The sequence below is a fragment of the Eretmochelys imbricata genome, chromosome 1 (assembly GCF_965152235.1).
Source record: "Eretmochelys imbricata isolate rEreImb1 chromosome 1, rEreImb1.hap1, whole genome shotgun sequence".
Classification (NCBI taxonomy): Eukaryota; Metazoa; Chordata; order Testudines; family Cheloniidae; genus Eretmochelys; species Eretmochelys imbricata.
The window spans coordinates 207,718,510-207,733,776 of NC_135572.1; the positions used below are offsets into that span (position 1 = coordinate 207,718,510).

A 15,267-nucleotide genomic window follows, 5' to 3' on the forward strand; every position below is an offset into this window, starting at 1 on the left:
TGTTGCCCAGCCGTGTGTGATGTGTCACCATATCGGCAGGCGCTCAATATAAAAGGCAAAATACGACCTTGTACCAAAAACACATGTGCTGTCTGCTGTGAATTGCTTGATTCACTGTGAAAGTCTCCCTTTTGGTCTCAGAAATGTATCATCTTAAATTTTACTTTCCCTTTTTATTCCCCCTGCAGGTTCAAAAGTTTCTATGCTCCCCGTATCAACTCTGTCCTTGAGGTTATCGGAGATTAGAAGGCGAAAAAAAACATACTCCCAATGACATGTTTTCAGAGCTCATTTAGTCCTCCCACACTGATAAGGGGCAGCTGAATGCATGGAGGCATGCGATGGCAGAGACCAGGAAAGCATACAGTGAGGGTGATCAGGACACGCAGGAGGACATGCTGAGGCTAATGGGGAGCAAACGGACATGATGAGGTGTCTGGTGGAGCTGCAAGAAAGGCTACTAGAGCACAGACCCAAACTGCATCCATTGTATTACCGCCCGCCCTCCATGCAAAGTTCCATATCCTCCTCACCCAGATCCCCAAGAAGGTGGGGGTAGGCTCTCGGTACCCAGCCACTCCACTCCAGAGGATGGCCTAAGCAACAGAAGGCTGTCATTCAAACAGTTTTGATTTGTAGTGTAGCTACAATAAGCAATGCAGTCTTGTCCTTCCCTCCTCCTCCATCCCACCCGGGCTACCTTTTACTAGTCAGCATTGTCAGTGATCTCAATTTTTTTTTAAATAAAGAATTAATGGATTCAAAACAATAGGGACTTTATTTCCTTTGCCAGCTGTGGTCGAAGGGGAGAGGAGGACTGGCTTACAGGGAAGTACATTCAACAAAGGGCACAGTTTTGCATCAATGACAAACACACACAACTGTCACACCATAGCCTGGACAGTCATGAAACTAGTCTTCAAAGCCTCTCTGATGCGCTGCACGCCTAGCTGTGCTCTTCTAATTGCCCTGGTGCCTGGCTGTTCAAATTTGGCTACCAGGTGATTTGCCTCAACCTCCCACCCCACCATAAACGTCTCCCCCTTACACTCACAGATATTACGGAGCACACAGCAAGCAGCAATAACAATGGGAATGTTGGTTGCGCTGAGGTCTAACTTACTCAGCAAACAGCACCAGCACCCTTTTAAACATCCAAAGGCACATTCTACCACCATTCTGCACTTGCTCAGCCTATAGTTGAACTGCTCCTTACTACTGTCCTGGCTTCCTACGTACTGCTTCATGAGCTATGGGAGCAAGGAGTAGGCTGGATCCCCAAGGATAACTACTGGCATTTCAACATCCCCAATGGTAATTTTCTGGTCTGAGAAGAAAGTCCCTTCTTGTAGCTTTTCTAACAGCCTGGAGTTCCGAAAGACGTGAGCGTCATGCACCTTTCCTGACCATGCCATGTTGATGTCAGTGAAACAGCCCTTGTGATCCACCAGTGCTTGCAACACCATTGAGAAGTACCCCTTGCGGTTTATGTACTCTTTGGCAAGGTGGTCCAGTGCTGAGATGGGGATATGCGTTCAGTCTATCGCCCCACCATAGTTAGGGAACCCCACTGCAGCAAAGCCACCCACTATGACCTGCATATTTCCCAGAGTCACAACCCTTGTTAGCAGAAGCTTACTGATTGCCTTGGCTACTTGGATCACAGCAGCCCCCACAGTAGATTTGCCCACTCCGAAATGATTCCCGAATGACCAGTAGCAGTCAGGCATTGCAAGCTACCACAGGGCTATCGCTACTCACTTCTCAACTGTCAGGGCAGGTCTCATCTTGGTATTCCTGCACTTCAGGGTGGGGAAAAGCAACTCACAAAGTTCCACGAAAGTAGCCTTACGCATGCGAAAGTTTTGCAGCCACTGGGAATCATCCCATACGGGCAACACTATGCAGTCCCACCAGTCTGTGCTTGTTTTCCAGGCCCGGAATCGGCGTTCCACTGCATCAACCTGCCCCAATGCTGCCATGATATCCCAATTGCCACATCCCGTGCTTTCAGGAATGTCTGTGTCCATGTCCTCCTCACATTCATCCTCATGCTGGCGGCTCCTAGCCAGGCTCTGCACATACTTCAGGATAACGTGCGAGGTGTTTACAATGCTCACAGAAGCAGTGCTCAGCTGAGCAGGCTCCATGCTTGCCATGCTATGGCATCTGAACAGATAACCAAGGAAAAAAGGCATGAAACAATTGTTTGCCATTGCTTTCAAGAAGGGAGGGAGGGAGGGAGGAAGGGGAGACTGACAACATTTACCCAAAACCACCCACAACAATGTTTTTGCCCCATCGGGCATTGGGAGCTCAACCCAGAATTCCAATGGACAGTGAGGACTGTGGGATAGCTACCCACAGTGCACCACTCCGTGAGTCAATGCTAGCCATGGTATTGAGAACGCGCTCCGCCGACCTACTGCACTTAGTAGGGACATACACAATCGACTGTATAAAATTGCTTTCTAAAGATTGACTTCTGTAAAATCAACCTAATTTCGTAGTGTAGACATGCCCTGAGAAAGGAGAGGGTGATGACATTTCTACCAGAGTGATGTCTCTAGAGCATAACTGGTAGTTCCATCTTTTGCATTAGCCTCTGGCTAGCTAGTGTCCACATAGTCTGTGCCTCTAGGTTGTGGAAAGAAAAAGTGTATTCTCCATTTGCCTCTCCCAACCCAAAGTCTCCTTCCAGGCTGCTGTATGAGCATGCTGAGGGTGAGCGGTGTCTATGTTGCTCTACCCCTTCCCACAGCCTCTTTTGGAGTCTCTTTCCCTATTGAATAGCACCAATGCTTTCCTCTCATTTTTCTTACAACTTTCCCTAGCAACATCAAAGTGGCATAGACCTGATTCTAGTCATTTTCATTGCTGACCACAGCACAAAGCACTGAATAGAAGCAGGGAAAATAATGGTCCAATCACTTTTCAATCTGCTATAATTTGGCAAAACTATGTGCAACAATAAAGGTACTACAGCTGCCTGCAGATTCAGGCAGACACAGCGCTGCATTCATTTACACTTGGTTCACATTTATTCTTATTAACCTGATGGCTACTGCAACAGCTTCCTACTAACCAAGGGCAAGTGGGTTTTTCAAGTCCTGCACAGGATTATTATTATTTTTTTAAATGAAACAGCAGCACCTCACAGGTCTGTCATGAAGAGACTTCCCTATGAACAGTCTTAGTCAGAGGCCCCAGGAGGGCATGTCTCAGATGTGATGTTTTCTGCCATGCAGTGTTACTCTTGGAGGAATTCTGCACCAACAAATTAAAAATTCTGCAAAATTCTGCATATTTTATTTGTCAAAACAACACTATATAATCATGCCAGTTTCAATTATTTTGGTAATTTATTTCAAAATACCTGTCAGTAACTATGTCTGTAACAATACAGACATAAATTTTCCCCCAGGGAATATAGTTAAAGAAACCCCTACAACCCAGTTCCTGTTTCTCTGCCCCATCCCCCTACACAGCCCAGCTGAGGGGCTAGACACCCACATCCCCTCCCCCCAGATCCCAGCTACGGGGTGCCCCCCCAGCTCAGACACTGGGACCCCCTAGCCTCCCAAGTCCAGCCGCAGGGCATCCCCCACCCAGACATTCGCAACCCCTATCCCCCAGAGCCCAGTCATAAGGTGCCCCCCAACCCAGACACTCGCACCCCCTCCTCTCCCAGAGCCGAGCCACAGGGCACCCTACAGCCCAGACACTCACACCCCTTTACCCCTCCCCTCCCCCCCCCAAGCCCAGGAATCCAGAGGGAGAGAAAGACTGATGCTGGGTCCAGGGCTTGTGTGGCATTTCCTTCTCACCACCTCCTTCCTTCAGGGCATGCTGGAAACTGCAGCAGGGTCTTCTATTTGCGAGCTGGGCTCTGCCAGGTCCAGTGGCGACCGCAGCTCTGCGGCCCACTTCTGTGGGGGGAAAGGAAATTCTGCACAGAACATTAATTTCTGTGAAAATTCTGCATTGTGCAGCGGTGCAGAATTCCCCCAGGAGTAGTGTGCCGTGGTGTTCACAAAAGGAATGGAAATTGGCACTGAGTGCTCATAATAACAAATGGCCTGAATTGCTTCCTGAAATAAAGCCTATAATAGCAATGGTATTCATATGCCAAAAGACAGAGTACTACTGTCTTTTTTATGGGCAGGGACTTCTGTACCTCCTATTGTTATTCAGGCATGACATCCAAGCTCTCAGTATAACCATGTATATGGGAATCTGAGCCATGCTCAAATCAGCCAGGCCTGACAGTCATTTACACATACAACACTTCTTTCTCCAAGCAGTACCATGGAGGCATCTGTTGAGATTATACTGCAGCCGCCGAAGTACCCACAATAGCTCAAACAAGGCGGCTACCCTCATCTTTAAAACAGAAGTAGTCTCCAATGGTTGCGCAAGTCCCAGCATGTAACATTCTTTTTAACTCAGCAACCTGATGAGCAGTGCAAGCAGGGAGGGGAAGGGGGTTGTAATCTCTTTAAACTGCATCTCTACTGAAAATGAAGACAGCTACAATATGCAAGGTGCTCGTGTTACTCTGGGGGCTTGTCTACAGTTATTCCAGAATGGCTACTGCTTTTTAAATTCATAACCTACCTTAATCTGAATTAATTTGCAAGTGTAGACAACCCCTAAATTGCTACAGTTCTTCGGGGCAGCCACAGAAGGTTCAACTTCTTTTTTATATCAAAAATACTAAAATCCAGATATTTTTGAACTTCTACTTTTTAAACTTAATTTTTAAGTTACAAACCTACCACTGGTAACACAATACAAACCCACTCCCAGCTGGCACATTTAACAGAAGGTTTTTCTTTAGTCTGCTCTCCTAAAATTTCTCTAGATTTATTCCTCACATTAATACTAAACAATACTGCAAGGAAACTTCTCCCTTTCCTGTTTACTGGGATGCAAGCAACTGCATAGATTACATAATAATTAAACTCAAATCAAATTGCTCGGAACTGCCTTAGGCAACAGACATATCTGCCAGCAGCAGGAATTGAGTTTCTCTCAACAACTTCCAGAAGCAATGTGAGCTGGCAGCAGGGGGTTGACACCAACAAAAGGAACAGCTCAAGCTTGAGATGGAATCCAGCCAGAGCTGCAGTTGTCTCTCAATAATTTATCTCAAAGAATAAAACACTCCATGAAAAAAAAACTAGTCTAAATTTAGACTTAAAAGATCCAAGGTACAATGTTGCAGAATTACACTAGCTTGCTGTTGGCCATATTTAAAGTCATTTTCAGCCTCTGTCTCTTCAGGCTTTTATAAAATTTACCTCCAAAATTACCCTTTGGGATGAAATTTGTCATGATTATTTTACTCCAAAAGTGATTTTTTGTGAGGGTGGCAGAAATTAATTAGTTTGCATAACTTCCCAAATAATCAAGTATCAAAAAATGATATTTTATCAGTTTGATTTTTTTTGTACTTTCAAATAATGCAAGACAATTTCACAAATTTTAATGAGGTAGCAGTAAGTAGACACAAGCTCTGCACATCTAATCATATACTTATCCGACTCTCCACACCTATATAATCCTCCTTTGGCAATATTCCCCCATGAGGACATAGGGATTGTTCTAGAAAGGCATAGGGATTGTACTAGAACTAATCAAAAACTGCAGCTTGGCACATTGAAGTACACCCACACCTCCACTGGTCAGCTGAAAGTATTTATAGCACATAAATCACTGTAGTCTCCAGGATCCAACATGTGCACATCACACATGAAGATAAAATCATCGGCCTCTAACTTTGCTTTCTTACTCTCTTGTCTTTAAGAGCTACCTGACTGGTACAATGAAAAATTATGGCATGAAATGCACACAGGTCAGGAAAGTCAAGGGTGAGGGTCACACAATTTAATATTCATTTAGTTTTGTGTCTTTTCTTGGTTTAAAATATCACTCCAAATACTACAGTAACATCACAGGCCCGGGGCAGGGCAGGAGGGATTCTGTATTTAACAACAGTGTATAAAGTATCAGCTAGGCAAACACAAAGGAAGAATGAATTTTTAATTGTGCTGGGAAAATACAGCTTCCTCCTCACATGCACACAGAATACCCAGAGATTCCTAATGGTTTCACATCTCTTTACATGCATCTTATTTAATGGACACCACCAAAACCTAGGACAACAGTAATACAGCAAGTCCACAACTGTGAAAGACAGCAGGCTTGCTTCCTCTTAAATTACTATTGGAAAAAATAGTTTAAGGTTATTGTCCTCCTAGTCACGTCAGCCAACACAGATGAGCCTCATCCATAAATTCCAACCAGCCAGACCCAGAAAAGCCCCATCTACAATTCCATCCCCACTTCAGACCACAAGTGCGATCCATCCATTCCACACATACACATTTCCCAGCCACCCCATCTGGTGATTTTCCACTTTCAAAACTCTGCATTCAAGCTAGAGACAACTGGTGTCACCTAGGATGCAGCCATCTCATTGTTCTGCCAGGTCCCAGCCTGTATACTTACTGATAGTTAAAAACTGTCTCAGTCAAAGAGACACACCCAGGTGCCACAGCATGTCTCCTTTGCACAAGAAGTACAAGGCAAGAGTAGAGTAAAAATAAGGGCTTAAACATACACAGTGCGCATAATCTCAAAACAAAATTCATGAACTGTACACAATAAACATGCTCCTTCCTCCTGCAGACAGATCAGGCCCTAGCATCTTACCCAGTGAGTCCATCTTGTTCTCCTCTATGAGTCTATTGATTAGTCCGTTGGCTCTCTCAATGGTGCAGACAGCAACATCTAGTGCTGAGAAATGTCCAGCAGGGGAAGTGCTTCCCATATAGCCTTCTACCCGCACACCCACCTCCTGAAACAGAGTCTGTGTGCCAGGGAGACAGAACATTTGTTCACAGAATTAGAATCTTTACTTGTGATCAACGTGTGCTGCATACGGGAATCAGCACAGTACAGTACACACATCCTAAAACAGACATTCCCAACACTATATTAGCTAACCCAATTAAGAGCATGGCTGAGCCAGCTAGTGCCTGCTGTCTCCTATTCAACTGTGCGCTTTCTGCCCCACAGCAGAGCAGCCCAAGTCACTGTGACCAAATGCATCCCTCTATTCACACCCTGCTCTTTACTATAATAAACTTTGTAGAAAATATGCCTTGTGAAGTATGATTTGAAAATGTATAACTAATTGGTCAATTAATATTATAGTGAAATGTGTGTTGCTACATTATATGTAAAGTTGTAAATGCCCCATATGATGTTACTAGCACAAGTTCAAACTCACACAGCTCTGCCTAGATAAGTTGTTAAAAGACCTATCCTAAACAAAGGAATATGTGTTTACTACTTTTATGTAAATTGAGGTAAACAGGGTCCTCAAGACAGCAGGAGGAGGAGATGGCAGGAAATATAACAATTTGCAATTTACCAAACACAAGTGGGTGAAGAAAGAGCCTGAAGCCCCTTCACCACCAGATTCCATGTCACCTTCCTTACTGCTTGAATACATGTTACTTTGAAGGGTAACGCTCTGAAGAATCCACCTCAAAGGTTCACTGGCCTATAAAAGAAAAGGATAGAGGACCTCAAGTCTCTCTTTCACCCAAGATGACAAAGGCACCAGCACCTTTGGGAGAGATCCTGGCCAAGGAGAGTGTCAGTCACCATTTTGCTGGAAGACTGTGGGTGAGAAAGGCCATCTTAAAGTCTGGAACCAAAACTTGCTAGATTCAGTTTTAGACTTTTAGATGCATGTTTTCACTTTTATTTGCTGGTAACATCTAACTTTATGTCATACTTGAAATATTGAAACTCCTATCTTCTTCGGTTAATAAATTTGTTTTATTTTTAATCTAAAACAAACAACCCAGTGCTGTGTTTAAACTGAACAATTTGGTAATTCCAGTTAAAGTAGCAAATTGTTGAAAATTGACTCCATGAAAGGGCAATGAACCTTAATATCTGAACAGCCCAGGAAAGGGCTGGACACTGCAGAACACATGTTTTGGGGAAAATCCTCGACTGGGAGCATGTTGGGGTCACCTAACAAGTAGTAACCAAAGATGGTGGAAGCCAAAGTGTGACTGGTGCATTGCTGGCAAGCTGCTGGGGTCAGAGGTGCTAGACTAGGACTCCAGCTATGCACAGACACACAGTGTGTGACCTGTAGGCTGGTTGTGAACAGCCCAGGTTGGGAGCTACAGCAGCAAAGCCTTGTGAAGTGTGCAAAGCAGACAGTGACAACCCCACTCTGATCTGGATTGCACCCCAGAACGTGACAGCCTTATTGCAGGAAGAAGTGCACACAGCTGAAGGAGAGGTGAGCAGCACCATCACACTGGAAGTTTGTTTCAGAAGAAAACCAGACAGACATTCCAACAGTGTCAAAACATCCTGTTTCAACAGTTTTGGAATAAACATTCACATTTTTTATTTTGAAATGACCTTGTGTTATATATACACACTATACATAAATTACACAAACACACAAATAAAATACAACATAAAAAGTAGAAATTGAAATGAAATGTTTTGATCAACCGAAAATTCCTTCACAGACTTTCAATGTTTTGGATTTTGTTCTGATTCGAAACTAAACCAATTTTCAAAATCCTTTGCAAAACAGAATTTCTGTCTTCCACAAAGCTCAATTTCCACCCCACCCCCCAATTTCATACAAACGTTTTCACACGATTAAGGTTCTGAAAAGGTTTAATTTGACAACTTTGAGCCATACCCCCACACTCCTGTACTCCACTTACCTGTAGGTAATACTTTTTCTCTTTGGCCACAGAGACAAAGGGGAGGATGAACAGAGCTTTCTTACGGGTCTCCAGGACTCTCTTCAAGATGAGTAATTCAGCAACCAGCGTCTTCCCAGCACTAGTAGGAGCTAAAATAACAGGATCCAAGAAAAGTGTGTCAAAACTTAAACTGCAAGCGATTAGCTACTGGATGACGCCAGAGGTGGAAACTGCATATAAAGAAAAATATTCAGAAGTGCCTAAACATCTAAGCCACTTTTTAAAAATGGGATTTAGGTGTGTCTGAAAATTTTACTCAGAGACTTTCACTTTAAGGCTAGTTCATACCCAGCCCCTGGTCCACCATGACTGAAAGTCATTACAACTTTGGTTCAGTCACCCAAGTAAAACAAGCCAGTGGGTCTCCATCCAGTTCCTAGATGACAGGAAGCCACATAAAAGGGTGCTGCCACAATTGTTACTAACTGGCTCCCTGTTACGAGTCTCAGAAAAGACACCAAGTAAGGAAATGGCCATGGAGACTGGACTCCCTCCTCATATCTGGTCTCATCAGAGCAGATCAGAGGCACATCAGTGGGCTGAGCCCAATTACTGCTGCAATCTGTGCTGTACCTCCTCTAACGCAAAGATGATTTCAGCCTCCAGAGCCATCAGCCCAGCACCTTTTAGCAGCAGTAAAATCATTTATACTATATTAGTGAAGTTATAGTTAAGGTTACAATGTAGTCACAGAGGTCGCAGAAGTCATGGAAACCATGACTTCCAGCAACCTCCTTGACTTCAGCCTGCAGCAGTTGGGAGCTGCAGGGTCCACCGCCACCCACGGAACCCCCGAGCTCCCGGCCAGCAGCGGCCCCTGAAGCTGCAGGGGTACCCCATAGTTCCCAGCTGCCGCAGCTGTGGAAAAACCCCCAAACTCCCAGCCACCATGGGCCCCCAGAGCTGCAGGTGGCAGTGGTACCCCAAGCCCCCAGCTGCTGCAGGCAGCTCCTAGCCTCTGTGTAGCTTCAGGCTGTATGGGGAATCGCGGATATTCATTTTGTCAGGGATATTTTTAGTAAAAGTTACAGACAGGTCATGGCTTCCATGAATTTTTCTTTTTTGCTCATGACCTATCCCTGATTTCTATTAAAAATATTCATGACAAAATCTTAGCCTTAGTTACAGTGCATGATTCTGTCAGATGTCTGCATACCTGAGTAAACTAGGTTCTTCCCCTCCAGGACTTGTCCAAGCATCAGGCACTCTGCTTGCCATTCAAACATATGTACTACTCCCAGACTGTGGTATTTCTCCAGAACTACTTCAGGAAGACCCCAGCTTGCCAGGAGCAGCTTGTCTGCTTGGTCGTCAGGAATATTCATCTGTTGGCATTGCCCTTTTGGAAAAATTCCAACATCAGCAGAGGCAGCATAGTGAGTAATATGACACTAAGGCCTTATATGCACTAAACTTTCCGAAACTGCCATGCTGTGATCCATTTTATCAAGGATCCTATCTCTGACAGTGCCCAGGACCAGCTGCTTCAGAGGAAAGTGCAAGAAATCTTACAAAATAACCTGCCCCCCAGAGAAAGTTTCCTCCTAACCTCCAATAGTTAGGAGATTGGATTATGGCCTGAAGCATGAGAGTTTATATCCCTTTCAGAAATGTTGCTTATTCTTTTCATTTTTACTATTCTAATTCTGGATATTCTTGCCATCCACTTAAATGTCCAGTCCCTCTTGAATTCTGCTAAAGCTCTTGGCCACAACGATCCACAGGCTAATTGCACATTGTATGAGTAGTATTTCCTCCCATCAGTTTTTAATTCACCATGTTTCAATTTCTTTGAATATCTCTAAATCCTTGTAAACCAAGAAAGGGTCACAAGAAACTCCTGATCTACCGATTCTATATCATTCATTATTTTCTATGCTTTTATCACCTCCCTTTTTATTTGCCTCCTAAAATATTTTCACTCTCTTTTCATATGAGAGCTTTTCTATACCGCAAGCCATTTTCTTTGCCCATCTCTGAACTACCTGCTTTTTGAGATGAGGTGATTTGATATGAACACAGGTTCCAGTTAAGGGCAATTAAGATATTAATAGCACTGTAACAGGGGTGGGCAAACTACAGCCCCCTCCGTCCGGGGCCCACACCATGCGGCTCGGCCCTGCTCCAGTGCTCCAGCCAGGGCACAGGGTTGGGAGTCCCGGAAGTGGCGGCATGGCCCCACTCCGGCTCCCACATGCTCCAGTGGGAGCTGTGGATAGGGCAGCGTGCAGAACTGCCTCTGTGTAGGAGCTGGAGAAGGGACATGCCACTGCTTCTGGGAGCCCCTTGAGATAAGTGCCGCTCAGAGCCTGAACCCCCTGAGCCTCTCCCCACGCCCCAACCCCCTGCCCCAGCCCTGATCCGCCTCCCACTCTCCAAACCCTTGATCCCAGCCCGGAGCACCCTCCTGCATCCCAAACCTCTCATCTCCAGCCCCCACCCCAGAGCCTGCACCCCCAGCCAGAGCCTGCACCCCTGATCCATCTCCCACCCTTCAAACCCCTTTGTCACAGCCCACAGCACCCTCCTACACCCCAAACTCCTAATTCCCAGCCCCACCCCAGAGCCTGCACCCCCTCCCACACTCCTACCCCAATTTTGTGAGCATTTGTGGCCCGCCATACAATTTCTATTCCCTGATGTGGCCCTCAGGCCAAAAAGTTTGCCCACCCCTGCATTATAACGTTCCTTATATTTTCCATCTCATTTCTTATGCATCCTAACATTGTTTCCTTTTTTTGTGTGTGCAGCTACACATTGAGCAGAAATCTTCAGTTTTCACCACAATTCTGCCCCAGGTTCTTTTTCCCCCCTGCCTTGTTATAGCTAATTTAGAACCCACATTAGCACACCCTGCCTTCCTGAGCTAGCGCTGGTGAGAGGTTCACTCCCTACCCCCCAAATACAAAAGGCTGTGTCTACAGCTTTAAAGAGCAGTTTTCAGATTCAAAGATCCCAGAGCACAGAAACTAAGGATACAAAGGGATGAATCAACCCAGCCCCTTCAAGAATGAAAGGCAGCAGCACCACACAACAGAGTGAAGACTTTCAAGGGGCAAATAGGGTACGTCTACACACAATAAAAAAACATCAACAAGCCTCAGAGCCTGGGTCAACTGACTCAGACTCACACCGCAGAGCTGGCATTGCAAAGCTAAAAATACCAATGTAGATGTTCGGGCTCAGGCTGGAGCTTGGTGAGGGAGGATGGTCTCATAGCCTGGACTCTAGCTCAAGCCTGAACATCTACACCGCTAATTTTAACCCCGCAGTACAAGCCTCTATCAACACCAGCTAGCACCGAGTGACTCAGGAATGTCACTTATTGAATCATTTTATAGGGGGTGTCCCATCCAAACACTGACCCAGCCCAACCCTGCTTGCCTTGTGGGATCGGACAGCATTATATCAAACATAAGGTGGTAAATGTCTGCAAGCAGAGTCTGAGAGGTGTCAGTGTTTACAGAAGAGCTGTGAAAAGGGATGAAGACACAGGGCATTAAACACTAAATCAAAAGTCACTCCACACGCCTGTGTGCTTGAAGATATCGGGGAGCTGCAATCAGGACCACAGGGAACTTATTGCATCCAAATGAATCACCTTGCCAATGTGCTCTACTCTCCTTATTAAAAAGAAAAGGAGTACTTGTGGCACCTTAGAGACTAACAAATTTATTTGAGCATAAGCTTTCGTGAGCTACAGCTCACTTCATCGGATGCACATTTATGAGCCTCGTTTTCTACCCCAAGGAATGTAAATAGTACGATGCATTAATTGTGTTATGCTAGCACCTAGAGGCCCCATTGTGCTAGGCGCTGGACACACCCACACAGACTGCTCCCGCCCCATAAGAATTTACAAGCCACGTGCATTTTATCTCCCTCTCAGCCAGTAATTGGTACGGAAAGGGGGGGGGGGCGGGGGAAGGGGAATTTCTGATTCCTCTTGACATTGCCCCCCTCCAACACACACACACGCTGACGGTTGGGCCCCCATGGCCGTCCCGCGCGCTGGGAGCCAACAGCCCTGTTCTCCCAACGCTGCACCGTCCGTGGGCTCAGCAGACATCACAGGGCTGCCCTGGCCGCTGGGCCCGGCTCCCGCCTCTCGAGCGCTGCCCGGCAGGTGCTGCCGCGCCCGGCTCTGCCGCCGGGCTGGGACCAGACGCCTCAGGAGCCGGCCCCACCGGAAGCTCTGCCAGGGGGCTCCCGCGACCCCGGCCAGCCCCCTGCAGGGCTGGAGCCGCCGCCCCACCGGCGGTGGCAGGGCCCGGACCGGTCACACACCCACCCCCCACACGGCTGCAGGAGCCGGCGCGCCGGGCGGTACCTGAGCGGCTCGGGCTGCTGCGGCCCCGCAGCGAGCGCTCCAGGCCGGGCGGGGGGCTCAGCACGGGCCGGGCAGGGGCCGCGGACCCGAACTGGCTGCAGGCCCCGGGAGAGGGCGGGGAACGGGCCAGGCCGCCCCGCCTCGGCCTCCGGCTGGTACTACCAGCCCGGGAAGGAGGCACCGCCGCCATCTTCCCGCCCAGCCATTCAAACCCCGAGCACCGTCCCGCCCCCCATCGCCGGGCGGCTAACGGAACCAGGGCGCGCGGCCAGCCAATCGGAGAGAGCGTGGCCACGGAGCCAGGGGGGGCTCCCGCTGGGGAAAGCGCAGCTCGTTAGCGCCCCCCTGTGGTCAGGTTGCGCCCGCTAGCGCACGGGAGGTTGGGCCGGCGTCGGCCCGGCCGCAGCGTCCAGGCTAATGACAGCGCTGCCCCGAGAGCAGAGACCCTGATAGCAGCCCCCACTGCGCCTCCCGCTCTGCGGGTCAGGCTGCCAGCGCCCAGCAGCCAGGCGGGGGAGCCGCTCCCCGGTGACTTCAGCCGCACCGTGCCCAGCGCGCATACGGCCTTGGTTCCCCTCCAATGCGGCTGATAGGAGCCGCGGGCTCCCCTTGCTCCCTGCTCACGTTCCCCTCAATAATAGGGAGTAAGTCAACAGCCCCACACCAGGATGCCCAGAGTCCAAGGCTAGAAGGGACCATGGGGGGATCAAGCATCCAGGGCTTGCATTGCAGAAGCTGCGAGCTGGGTTTTAGGCGTTGGAAATTCCTGACACAATGCAGCTGGCAGTACCAATGCTTTTTATTTTCACACGAAACAAGCACTAGCAAGGACCAGAACACACCACCTCCCACAGCCCCAGCTGGTACCTTACAACTGCAACACTTCAGCACCTAAGCACTCCCCCTCAGGAGGGTAGAAGCAGGCAAAATTTGCAAGGGTGGGCCCTTGCTGTTCGTTGTTCCCTCCGTCACCCTCAGGACCTGAGAAACCTGGGATCACATCTTCCGGACGTTCTGAGCACTCAACTCCCATTGATTTCAGGCTCAGCTGTGCACATTCACCCCTTCTGAAAATCAGGCCACAAGTATCCCTCCTTCTTTTTGTGACCGCTCTGGACAGCACTTTTAACTCTGATGCACTAGCCAGGTATACAGGAAAAGCCCCAGGAACTTTTGAATTTCATTTCCTGTTTGGTCAGTGTGGTGAGCTCAGCAGCACAGATGACCATGCAGTCCCAGAATCACAAACGAGCTCCAACGTGGACCGAATAGGAGACACTGGATCTGATTGCTGTATAGGGAGAAGAATCTGTACAGGCTGAACTCCAATCAAAAAGAAGAAATGATAATATATATGCCAAAATCGCACTGGGCATGGTGGACAGAGGAAACAACAGGGACACACAGCATTTAAGGAGTTCAGGGAAGCCTACCAACAAAGGAGGCAAACGGTTGCTCTGGGTCAAAGCCCCATACATGCTGCTTCTATGATCAGCTGCATGCCATTCTAGGGAGGACACTACCAGTATCCCACCACTGTCCATGGACACCTGCAAGGGGGGAGTCTCACGCAACAGGGAAGAGGATTTGGTGGAGGAGGAGGACGAGAATGCAGAGCAGGAAAACTGTGAATCCGTTCTCCCCAGCAGCCAGGACCTTTTCATCACCCTGTAGCCAATACCTCCCAAGGTAGGATCCCGGACTCTGGAGCCAGAGAAGGCAGCTCTGGTAAGTGCACATTTGTAACTGCAGTACAGGGGTTAAAACTATTTGTGTTTGTTTGATTTGCCCAGAAGAATTGGGATGCCTTTACAGCCAGTACAGCTACTGGAAAAGTCTGTTAACATGTCTGGGGGTGGAGCGGAAATCCTCCAGGAACATCTCCATGAAGCTCTCCTGGAGGTACTCTGAAAGCTTCTGAAGAAGGTTTCTGGGGAGGCGTGCCTTATTTTGTCCTCCAGAGTAGGACACTTTACCACGTCAAGCCAGTAGCAAGTTGTCTGGAAACATTGCAGCACAAAGCATGGCAGCGAATGGTCCTGGGTTTTGGTCGCATTCAAGCAACATTCGGTCTTTATCTTTCTGTGTTAGCCTCAGGAGAGTGATATCATTCATGGACAC

The 15,267-nt window shown here is 47.7% G+C and overlaps 1 protein-coding gene across 1 annotated transcript in view; it reads right to left on the minus strand.

Moving 5' to 3' along the window:
• The window catches only part of POLQ (DNA polymerase theta), a 124,302-nt gene extending 110,966 nt beyond the window's left edge, over positions 1-13,336 (minus strand). The window contains exons 1-4 of the mRNA XM_077807342.1: positions 13,147-13,336; positions 9,973-10,155; positions 8,775-8,905; positions 6,718-6,874 (exon numbers count right to left, since the gene is read on the minus strand). Of these exons, the coding sequence (XP_077663468.1) occupies positions 6,718-6,874; positions 8,775-8,905; positions 9,973-10,155; positions 13,147-13,336 (661 nt within the window). The remainder of the gene's footprint in view (positions 1-6,717; positions 6,875-8,774; positions 8,906-9,972; positions 10,156-13,146) is intronic.
• Positions 13,337-15,267: the final 1,931 nt, after the last annotated feature.